Here is a 12,193-nt window from a genome sequence, read left to right on the forward strand (position 1 = left end):
CCAATTTTAGTAATCTATGTTTATGCATTCCCATCATCATATTAAAATGTCCTGATCCAGTGTCTATGTCCATACTGCGTGACCAGGCTATCGTAGCTAGTCCTTGCCTGTCTTCCCGCTTGTCGTCAGTCTGTTGAGGAGCCTGACCTCATTGGGAAAATGTGTAGCTATATCATAGAGAACCACCTTGTGAGCCTTTGCTGCAGCTGGGCAAAGCAGTTGGAACCTGATATTAAGAAATAAAGAAGGAAGTGTGACTAAGGGATGGGGACTTGTATAGTGAATTTTATATCTTTTGCGCATCTCAAAATGTCTTCCAACCAAGAACATATGTTTCAAGTGCTGTCATTTTATTATTGTGGCAAGCCTGACAGCCAGCTTGCAAGTAGTAAATGGTTTGTGGCCAATTAGTTGTGCTGCTGAAGTATTTATTTCAATTTATGAGCAGTCTTTGAGTGTCCCTGGCAGAGCCAGCATACTTGTCCATCTCATGTTCTTCTGAGGAAATGCTGAACCTTTTCCTTGAACTGTCCAGTTCATGTTGAGGGCAGCACATTGACCAGAGTACTGATATAAATGTACACTCTTACAAAGACCCAACAAGAGTAGGTTGGCTTTTTGAAAGAGCTGTCAGTTTAGCTCCATACTCCAGCTTACTGCCCATAATAACACAATTAGTACTTTTCAAGTACATGCCCAACTGGCTTTCAAAAGTTCCTATTGAATCTGATTCTAACCTCCAGAAACTCATCATAAAGTCCCTACAGTGTGGGAACAGACCCTTTGGTCCAATAAGTCCACAAGAGTAACCCACCCAGACAGTTCCTACCCTATTACTCTACATTTACCCCTGACTAATGCACCTAACCTACACATCCCTGAACACTATGGGCAATTTAGCATGGCCAATTCACCTAACCTGAACATCTTTGGACTGTGGGAGGAAACTGGAGCACCTGGAGGAAACCCATGCAGACATGGGGAGAATATCCTTGTTTTGATCTAAATAATACTGCCAGATCATTGATATTCAGCTAAATAAGAAGATGGACACTGATCAAAAATGTCTTATTTGAAAGACAAAGCTTTTGATAATGCAGTGATCCTTCCATACTGCTATGGATTGCCACCCGAGGTTATTTGTTAAAGCTTGGAGAACTGTGCTGTGAAGTCACAAAATTTACAAACTCCCCAAAATTTGATCCTTTCTAAATATTTAATTCTTATGTGATATGGCAAATTAATTTATTATCCAGAAAAAAATAAACTTAGATTTTTATAGCAGCTTACACCTTTCCACACAGCTTCTGTCTTAACCATGGCCGAAAACTACAAAGAACGCTTCTTCCTGAACCAGTGTGTTTTTTTATTCATTTCAATGGTCCTCTTTTTTTTCCTGAGTAAGGATACTAGTCGTTAAGGTCAGCTTGATACTATGGCAACACATCCATTTCTAGCTGAGTTAAGTCAACTGAAACTGATTACATGCAAGCCTCTTAGTGAGAGAGAGAGCGAAAGAGCGAAAGAGCAATTTTCTCACCAGTTTTCCATTGCCTTTATTTGAACCTTAAATAATACATGGCAAAAATCATCCACCATTTTAAATTCAAAAGTTAAACATTACGATGCCATAGGGTTTTCATCACCTCAAGTCTTACCTGCAAGAGTGGAGCATTTTGAAAGACTAACTAGATTATGAAGATCAAAATTCCTGTTTATTGAAAAATGAATTTTGACATGTGATGATTAATTTTATTTCAAAAATAAGCTGTGAGTTTAAAATGCTAAAGTTACATGGCTGAATATTCTGAAACTGCATGATGCAGGAATGTATCAAACACACAATTTTAATATCTAAGTAACACAATTGCAATATTTTAATCCTCCAGGCAATTTAACTATACATTTATATGAAGACATATTGTATAAAGTATTATTCAGTGGTTATGGTCAGTCTGCAGCAGCTTCATATTGGATGTGAATTGAAGAGAATTGTGAAACGGGCTATCATTTGTGTACTTTGCTGAGACCAAAAAGAGATTTAGCAAAAGGTGAAGCAATTGCTTTTTTTTTTGTTTGCCTGTGAATTTTGGAGATGAGGAAGACACTTTTGTTTGGCAAGATGGAGAGCGACAGATCAGATTTTGAGATTAGATAAATAATATGCCTTTTATTGTAAGGGTTGTGGCTCTATTACTTAAAGTAACTAAAACCTTTAGAGACCATAAAACATAACTGTCATTTTCTTGAATGATGGTTGAGATGTGTAGTAGTGACTTAAAGAAAAGTCTGTGGGTGTGGAAGAAATACAAAAAGAACTCTGGAAACATAGCTGCCTTTTAACAAGAGAGAGTATGTAATTTGTAGATCTAATTTCGGATAGAAATCCAGCTCCTGTGATTAATCATTAATCGTATATCCATTTTCCTTTTCTTGCCATAAAGAACAATGTTGATTTTGAATGACTTAACTGTTTATATATCTCCTGGAGCAAAGTGTGGTTTCTCCCCCTCAATTACAATCTATAACACAAGAACGATGAGCCCTGTACTTAGAATCCCTCAGGGTTGAGAGAGATGGATAACTGACCCATCCTCCTTTCCTTTCCTATCCAGCTTAGTGAAGCTTACTGCACGACTGGTAACCAAGAACTCAACTCAAAGATTCAGTTAACATTCCTATTTCCATCAGTTAACGTGGTTAATCCTGTTCTCATGATCAATAGGATAGAACTTTCAACAGGAAAAACAACAAAAGGAAGATAACTATCAGAATCTTAGCTAAGCTCAATGATATGAGCTGAAGTATGTGATTGATATTTGGAAATGAGGACGGTTGCATAGCATGATAGAAGGATATTTGAGTGAAAGCACAATTCACACTGATTTGAGGTCTGGAATTGTGAATGTCCACACTTTGTAACACTACAATATCTTCTGTCTGTTTACTGTATGACAGCCTGTTTGGCAAGAGTGCCTGCATTGCAAGACCACAGTTGAGAACAGTTCGCTCAGGTCTGGGGTAGGGAGATCATGCCTCTGAATGCAGTGAGTTTTCCTGAGCGATGATTTGAACTTATAAAATTCAATTTATGCGTGGTCTGATCATGTGCAGCACATTTACTTTCCTCAGAATCCATCAGTATCACTCAGGTGCAAAGTTGTTGGAGTGTATTTCTTTTCATTTAGCAGTTTCTTAGGCATTATTTTTCGCAATTGTTTCGGGACTATTGTTGGGAAGAATTTGAAAATCTTTATTGAAAAAAATGTACCTGAGTGTTTTTTATTAAGAGAGGCTGACTGAGAGAGATGGAAAACCAATAAGACTTTGAGTTCATTAAGCTTTGGAGAGAGGTTGGAATTTTCCAGCCCTTGGTTTGGTGTACAGGGAAGCTCAGAAGGTGAGAGGGGTGAATAATGGAATGAAAAGTTCAATGTCTCCACACTAGTTGTGGAACTTTCCTACAAGTGGGAATGATAGTGGTGCAGCTGCCCATCGATTAGAGGTGGACAGCCAATTAATTCAATTTACTGATCGTTTAATGACTGTATTTTAAATTGCACCAAGTGTTTACATATGTCAGTAAGTGTAGGGCTCTTATGGTGCAGTGGTAGTGTCCCTATGTCTGAACTAAAAGGGCTGGGTTCAAGTCCCACCCCTTCCAGAACATGAAACAATATCTCTGAACAGGTTGATTAGAAAATAGATTTAAAGAAAAGCAGACCCTGTTTGGTTTGCATTGTCCATAATGGGCCATGCTTGTAAATATTGAATTGGTTACACAGGGCAGCACAGTGGCTCAGTGGTTAACACTGCTGTCTCCCAGTGCCAGGGACCCAGGTTTGATTTCACCCTCGGGTGACTGTCTGTGTGGAGTTTGCACATCCTCCCAATGTCTGTGTGGGTTTCCTCCCACATTCCAAAAATGTGCAAGTGAGGTGGATTGGCCATGCTCAGTTGCCCATAGTGTCCAGAGATGTACAAGCTAGGTGTGTTTGCCGTGGGGAATGCAGGGTGAGGGTAAGGGTCTGGGTCTAGATGACCTGCTCTTCGTAGGATTGGCATGGACTCGATGGGCTGAATGATCTACTTTCATATTGTAAGGATCCTATGAAGGTGAGTTACTGGTGGTAGTTAGTAGTTGGAAAGAAACCCACAAAATTAAAAGAGTCACGGTGATTTTGGTGGTGAGTAGGTCACTTCATTGCATGGGAAAACACTTCTGGATAGATCATAAAAGAAGATAAAGCTGATCCACATCTTTAGAGAGAGGTAGGCACCATGGGCGAGCATGGTGTTATGGTTACCTCCTACTCTGCTAACCCCTCTCCTACTACCTCACCTTCCATGGTTAGCATTGCCCATAATGAACTTTGCATTAAACTTCTAATTGGCTGCACACTGGGGTTAGTAGTTAAAAACAAAAAAAAAATGCAATGATTTGGTGATGTGAACACTGTTCGGTTGTGTGTGATAACACTTCCGAAGATCGACAAAAGGATAAAGCAGACCCATGGAGACAGAGCATGTGAATGTCCATCAGTGCTCTTGATGCCTTTAGAGAGAGATGGGTGCCCCAGGGGATACAGTTCTTTATTGCCTCTTCCAACTCCATTTTCATGTAGCTTTTCCCCCTCTCCCTGCCTCTCCCTCACTTCTGATGGTTTGCATTGTCCATAATGGGCTTCGCTTGTGTATGTTTAATCAGCTACACAGGTGATTACTGCTGGTGGTTAGTACTTTAAAAAAGAGTTAATGGTGATTTTGGTGATGTCAAAGTCAATCAGTTGTATGTGACACCACTCCTGGGTGTAGAGAAAAATAAAGCCGACCCATGTGTGTGGATTGTTGTCAATGGTGTGTTTCTCAGTTTGGAATATTATTTACCATTATTATATAAAAAAAGGTGACTTGTGATACTTGGATAATGTCCTTACCTCTAAGCCAGGAGGCCTGTATGGATTAAAAAGTAATAAAGCAGACTCAAAAATTAGCTACACGGGTGATTTACTGGTGCTGGTTAATAATTTTAAAAAGTCCCGGTGATTTGGTGATGGGGAAGAAAACGATTTGGTTCGCCTAAGTACAACGCAAATAGTGGCTCTATTTTGGTGTTCAATAGTGAACAACGTTCCTTTCTAGTGAGGCTTCCTGAGTTATACAGAGGATCCCTCTGAAGTATATTCTCAACCCTCTCAGTAAGCACTTGCACTCTCAAAATATAGAGGAGAGAGCTTGTTTTGGAAGCCTTGTATAAATTTGATGTGGTCCACCCAATATTGCTGATTGACTGCAGCCAGTGCCTTGATGCTGTGGATGTCTGCCTGACAGGAGGCTAACATTGGAGCATCTGTCCTGCCAATGGATTTGCAAGACTGAGAAGAGGCATTGCTGATGGTATTTCTCTAGGGATTTCAGGTGTGTGCTATATATTTGAAAAACCCTAGCTAACCTCAATGACATTATTTCAATGCATGGATAATGGTTTAAAGCCCCTAAATGTGAGCACATGCGAGTGACTTTTGTGTATTGCAGCTCAATGGTAGAGGTTGGTGTAGTCTTGTCCCTGGACAGGATGGAACAAAGGTCGAACAGTTTCCCAATAATCCTGTAAAGAAGCTCCACTCCCCCAGGGAGCTGCATGGATATGGGTAGGTGTTGCAGCGAGGAAGATGGAGAAAAATGTTGAACAATGACAAAGTCGTCTTGACTCTACTTTGTACATGTACTGCATTGTGGTGGATCCATTGGTGAACATCAAGGCTTACATGTTGTTGGGAAGCAGTGGAGATTTTCTGAGGTTAGCCAGATTTGAGGAGGATGTTCCATAATTCTCACAGGCTGACAGAGTCAGAGGCGTTTGTAAGGTCAAAGAAGGCCATGCAAATGGTGGATACTGCTTTCTGCTGGGCTGTTGGAGATTGTAGATGGGATTAGGTAATGATCAGTCCAGCAGTTGTCAGCTCCTGTCATGGTGTGGGTAATTCTAACATGCTTCACGTCACTTGCTTGGATGATGTAAATGCCATTATCCAGAGTGAGGATGTTAGCTTGAGAACTTGTATTTATCTCTCTGATGAAATAGGGTGTTTGTTAAGATCAGGTTGTGATCCACGTTTGTCACCGGGAGGAGGATCCCTTTGTTGTTTGCCTTCCCTATCTTTGCCATTCCCAATTTTCCAGAAGTATACATCCCTTTTCACTCTGAGATTGAAATCACTGAAGAGAATCAGCTTTTGTCCCTTTTGAGACCCTGGAAAGCAATTGAGTGAGACTGGTGTAGAATTCCTCTTTGGCCTCATCCATTATTTCTAGGCCTAGGATGTATACACTGAGATCTGTGATGAACTGTATCAGCATTAAGGAAGACTGAAAGATCACAAGGTGTTCATTTGTCCCTTGGGGGCTCGCTGAGATTAACTAGTTAGTTGTTTTGATGGAGTCTCTTTTCTTTCTCAGATTTCCCTTTCCAGAAGAAGGTGTATCCACCTCCTTGTTCTTTAAGCTGACCTCTTTCCCACCATCTCTGACTCAGGGCAGTAATGTTAATGCCGTGGCACTGGAGTTCCTAGGTTACAATAGCACTGCAGTGTTTACATTTGTCACTGCTGGGATTGCCCATGAAGTTCCAAGTCCCAAACTTCATTTTCCACAATCCCTGTACGTAGGTTCTTTGATCATGAGTGGCTGGAGCACACTGACTACCCACGTAATCCTGGTAGAACAAGGTTTTTGTTCAATGGCAGGCATAGCTGAAATGATTAGAGAGCAGCTCCACTACATTGGATGGGGACTAAGGGTATAAGTCATTACCCTTAATTCTACCCTTCTCCCATTCTAAGAGCTCACCATCCTGATGCTTGTGCACCAATGCCATGGCAAATGGAATGTGAATGTTAATTACCACTTATCAGCACAAGCCTGGATGTCATCTAGGTCTTGCTGCACATTGGCAAGGGTGGCTTCAGTATCCGAGGAGTCTCAAGTGGTACTGAGCACTGTAATTATCGGTAAACTTTCCCATGCCTGATCTTTTTGATGGAGAGAAGGCTATTCTTTCTAACAGCTGAAGGTGTTTGGGCCTGGGCCACTACCTTAGGGAACATCTGTGGCAATGTAACATTCTAAGCTATTGGATATGTGTGGATTGGTTAGAGGGAAGAGACAAGATAGATACAGACATAGTGGGGTAGAAATTTATCTTGCAGAAATATAAATTGGCTAACTTGTTAAATGTTCATTCCAGTATTCAGTTCCATTGAGTTCATCTCCCTTCAACTCGCCTGTCTTGCTGTGTGTCCTTGATGTTGAAAATATTTTAAAGTAATTCAGTACAGCACAGAGTTCTCAGTAAGATTTTTTTTATTCATCGCTAAGATTTATTGTTCATCCCTAATTTTCCTTGATGGTGGAGCTGTGAATTCATATCACACAAAATCTTGGACTTAAAAAGAGCCATTAAATCTCATTTAATAAAGATTGATTTATACTTATACCGTTCCTATTTATTAGTTACTTTCATGTTTCCCTTCTATGATACGACAAAAAAAGCTATTTTGTAATAAAATAGCAACTATTCCAACTTACAATGCACAATGCGATTTAGAAAGATCATGAATAATTTATGGTAATTTCTGTCTGTGTTTCTGACACAGCCAGCAGGTTAGAAATATTTATTGCCATGTAGAAGACGGAAGATTGTACATTGCAACTTCACATATGTGACATTACAGTGCTTCAAGGCTGCTTAAAATATACTTTAATCTGAAACTAGTAATTTTAAGGATCTGTGTGGTAAGATTCAGATTTCTTTTTTTTTGTTACAGTGCACAGATTATGATTTTGAGTATGGGACGGAATGTCTCCACTTAGCTCTGAAATACTGTGGCATTTCCGCCAGGCTCATTGATGGCCCACCTGATCTGTGGAAGGTAAGAGGGAATGGTTCAAGTTTAACTAGTATGCTTTTCTTAAAGTTTTTTTAAATCATTAAAATAGGAGGGTTACCTTGACCCTCAACTTTATGACCAGAAACCTAATGCAAACAGAAAGTACCGGGAATACTCAGCAGGTGGAGAGGGTGGAGCGCTAACAATTTCGGTTATGGCCTGAAAAGTTAACTCTCGAAACTTCAAATTCAATAAAATTTACAAAGGAGCGTTAAAAAGGGTGCAGATTAACAATGTTAATTCCAGATTCTGTTGTGTTGTTTAGAATGTGAGCATGTTCTCATGATTTGTTTTAGAACAAATTCCATTTAGATATACAATGGACAGAAAAGGGAATTAAATGAGACATTTTATAAATTGTTGTGTCAAGTACAAGAATTAAGAGCTAGTGTTGAACTACTGTTGCAACTGGAAGTGTTGGGAATTCCATTATAGAAAGAACGTGAAAGTCCTGGAGCATCCAACATGGATTCACAAGGTTGATGCCAGGGATGGGGAATTAGTTTTAAGGAGATACTTGTGATATGGGACTTTGCCCACTACAGCAGAATGTCCGAAGGGGAGGTTTAATTTAAGTTCAGAAAGTATTGCAATATGAATTAATGAGGAACAATTATTCATTGTGTTTGGGAAATGTTTATAGCCTGTCGATTAAAGACTACTAATATAAAAAAACAGTTAGGAAAGATCCATTTGCACAAATGTTATTGGCATGGTTGATATGTAGACCCCTACACTTTGTGAGGGAAGAATATAAAAGTAATTGTATTGGGAAAAAAAATACAAAACTTTTTGGAAGAGAGCAGGACAGTCAGATTAGTTTTATGTTGCACTATTAATGTACCAGCAGGGGCACAATAAGACAGATGAGCTCTATTTATGGCTTCTGTTGTCACATAATTGTTTCTGAGAATTAAAACCCAGAAATATATGTCACAAATTCAAATTTTATTTGTCAATAAAAACAATCGAGAAAATGTGTACGTTACTGGGATTGAGTGCTGCAGTTGAACCATTTTCTAATGTTACACACACAGAACCAGAGTCTTGCAGACAAATGTTATTAAGACTTCAATACAGTTCAGTGGGAGATAACAATCTTAACCGAAATACATACATTGTCCGTGTTAAGGTAATATAAGAATATGAATGGAGAAAATGTTTTTATTTAAGACATATACGAATTAAATGTGTTGAACTTTTTACTTTTTCATACTAAAAATGGACTTACATAGTAAACAAAGTATAATTGCAGCTGGGTCTGTCATTTTATACCCTATTACACTGGTGTTTACTACCTTGCTGACGATGCATTTGTTGTAAATGTTGCAGGAATGGAGCTTTCATTACTTTCTTTTGTGGCCAGCATTGTGTGGGCACTTCGATAGATCTGAAAGATATTACAAATGAATTGTTTTTAAAAAGGATTAGAGCAAGGAGGAGAAGTGAGAAAACATGGACAAAAACACATCTTGGGGAATAGCACAAAAGGCACAACAGCACTTTGCTCTCTCACCAATTCTCTTTTCCATTTGCTTTAGTCATATTGAAAATTGTACTGGGTATATAAAGTGCTGCCAATGCTGAATTTTAGCACCACAGAATCGTTAGTGAAGTGGAGCTTATTAGTTGGCTAAATGGCTTAAATAATATCAGTTTGGGAAATAAGAAAAGTCAGACTGAAGGAAATTAAAAATATTTATGGGACACTGACAACATGGACTGCATTTTTGCTGTCCAGCAAGAAACATGAATCAGGACTGTTTTCAGGTCTCAGGCTTTCAGGGTGAAATGTGTGAGCAACAAACCGAGAATACTGAATGCTAAAGACTGTTAGGCTGGTTAATGCAGGACAAAAGCTCCTCACTGTGACCACAGCTAATGACATCATTGCAAAACCCCCAGACAGATGGAGAGGGCAGATACAATGCTGAGCATGCTGACAGATAGTTCTGAAGAAATCACACTGGACTTGAAATGTTAACACTTTTATTTCTCCAAAGAAGAGAGGGTGGCATGGTGACTCAGTGGTTAGCGCTGCTGGCTCACAGCTCCAAGGACCCGATTCGCTTGCACCCATGGGCGACTGTCTGTATGGACTTTATAGTTCTCTCCTTGTCTGCGTGGATTCCCTCCGGGTGCTCCAGTTTCCTCTCATAGTCTAAGGATGAGCACATTAGGTGGATTAGCCATGCTAACTAGCCCATAGTGTCCAGGGACGTGCAGGCTAGGTGGGTTAGGCATGGAAAATGCAGGTTACAGGGACAGGGTAGGGGTTGGTTTGCGTGGGATGCTCTTCAGACCGGTTTGTATGCACTTGATTGGCCAAATGTCCTGCTGCCACATTATGGGGATGCTACAAAAGATGCTGCAAACCTGTTGAGTTTCTCCAAAATTCTGTGTGTTTAATCAGTCTTCCTATGTGTATACTCACGAGCACAAGGTTCTGTTAGTAATCCTGAGATCACAGCTTTAAAGGTCCGGCTCTTTCCTTTCCTTCAGGATCTCATCCCAATTTCTAGAGGTTAAGGGGGTGATCTAGTTGAAGTCTTCAAGCTGTTGACAGGAAATTATAGGGTAGATAAAAGTAAGTCATACTGGTTGGGGATTCTAGGCACATAGTCTGAGAATTAGGGCTGGACCATTCAGGAGAGATGTTAGGAAGTATCTCTACACACAAAGGGTGGGCAAGCTTTGGAACGGTCTTTCACAAAAAGCTACGGATGCTTGATCAGTTGTTAATGACAAATCTGAGGTACAGCAATTTTTGTTAAGCAAAGGTCTTAAGGGATCTGGGCCAAAGGCAGGTAAATGGAGTTTAGGCGACAGGTCAGCCATTATCTCAATGAATGGTGAAACAGCTCGAGGGCTGACTGGCCAGCAGCTGTCGCTATGTTCCCATGTATTAGGTGCCAATGTGGATTGAAGATTGGTTGATGAAAATAATGAAGAGGAGTAAATGGATGATTCTCAGGTTGGCAGGCTGTGACTAGTGCAAGTATGAATGATAAGTGCTGTCTGTTCACAGTCTTAGAGATGATTTTGATGTGGGGACCAAGTAGAATATTTCCAAGTTCACAGATGATTAAACAATCTTGGTAGGAATGTAAGTTGTGAGGACAGTGCGAATGGTTTTAATGGGGATTTAAACCGGCCAGGTGAGTGAAGTGGGCAAGAACATGACTGATATAATACAATGTAGATCATTGAGAGGTTATCCACCTTGGCAGGCTGATTGGAGTCACATGTGTTAATGTCCAAAGGGGCTTCAGAGTCCTCATTCATAAGTGTGAACAAAAGCTAAAGGCAGCACATAATTTGGAAAGCAAGTCTTATTTTAGCTTTTTGGACATGGGTGTTTGAGCACAGGAGCAAAAACATCCTGCTTCATTTGTACAGAACACTGTTCAAGCTGCACTTGGTGTATTGTGAGCAGTTGTAGTCCCCTTGCCTAAGGAAGGAGAAGCTTTACATTGAGGGAGTAAAATGACTTGGGCTCCTTACAGCACTGTTCATGACTGGATGTCTGAAAACTCTTTACAGGCCAATGAAGTTCTTTTTGACGGGTAGTTACGGTTGGAATTTGTGAAGAAAGTGAGTAAGAGGAGAAAGTAAGAAGGAAATCTGTTGTCAGTGGAAACCTAAAGTTGATGGGGAATGTTGGCGTGAAGTATTGGGTGGATCTTGTTCAAGCGTTGTTGTTCTTGCCTGCCAGCTGCATGATTGGTGAAAGACCCTCACTGCCTCGTACAGCTGAGTCAACTGGCGATCACGCACTGGGGGCAAGCAAACAGTCTGGCCTTCCAGTGAATCAAGGCCCTGTACTTGGATGCCCTGCCCAGCAGGAGCTGCCAGACAGTCTGAGGGCAGGCAGCTCAGGCTCAGCATTGCTACACAGTTTGGGGAAGACCCAGGACAAAGTATATGGTTTTGTGGACTTGGGTGGAGGGGCTTGATTCTGAGTCTGAGTGTCACAGCAAAAGGGAAGCAGAGAATTGTGGAAGCAAGGGCTCGGGACTGGCTCCAAGCAGCAGTCACTGCCTGATGTCCAGTGTCTTGATCTGGCACTGACTGCCTTTCATCAACACTTCCCTACCTCCAAAACAAAGGGTGGCATGTGAACCCCAGTAGAAATGTGGAGAGTCCTTTAAGTGTCCTCAATCAACAAACAGACAAGAAGATTTCCCATGGACCTTCTCACCCAGGATGTAATTCTGCAGAAAGCAGGAAAGCTGTGGAATTAG

General features: G+C 40.6%; 1 protein-coding gene across 1 annotated transcript in view; it reads left to right on the forward strand.

The window, feature by feature from the left end:
* The window catches only part of crppa (CDP-L-ribitol pyrophosphorylase A), a 247,300-nt gene that overhangs the window by 65,501 nt on the left and 169,606 nt on the right, over window positions 1–12,193 (forward strand). The window contains 1 exon segment of the mRNA XM_072575375.1: window positions 7,827–7,931. Within this exon segment, the coding sequence (XP_072431476.1) occupies window positions 7,827–7,931 (105 nt within the window).

Source organism: Chiloscyllium punctatum, chromosome 8, assembly GCF_047496795.1.
Source record: "Chiloscyllium punctatum isolate Juve2018m chromosome 8, sChiPun1.3, whole genome shotgun sequence".
Classification (NCBI taxonomy): domain Eukaryota; kingdom Metazoa; phylum Chordata; class Chondrichthyes; order Orectolobiformes; family Hemiscylliidae; genus Chiloscyllium; species Chiloscyllium punctatum.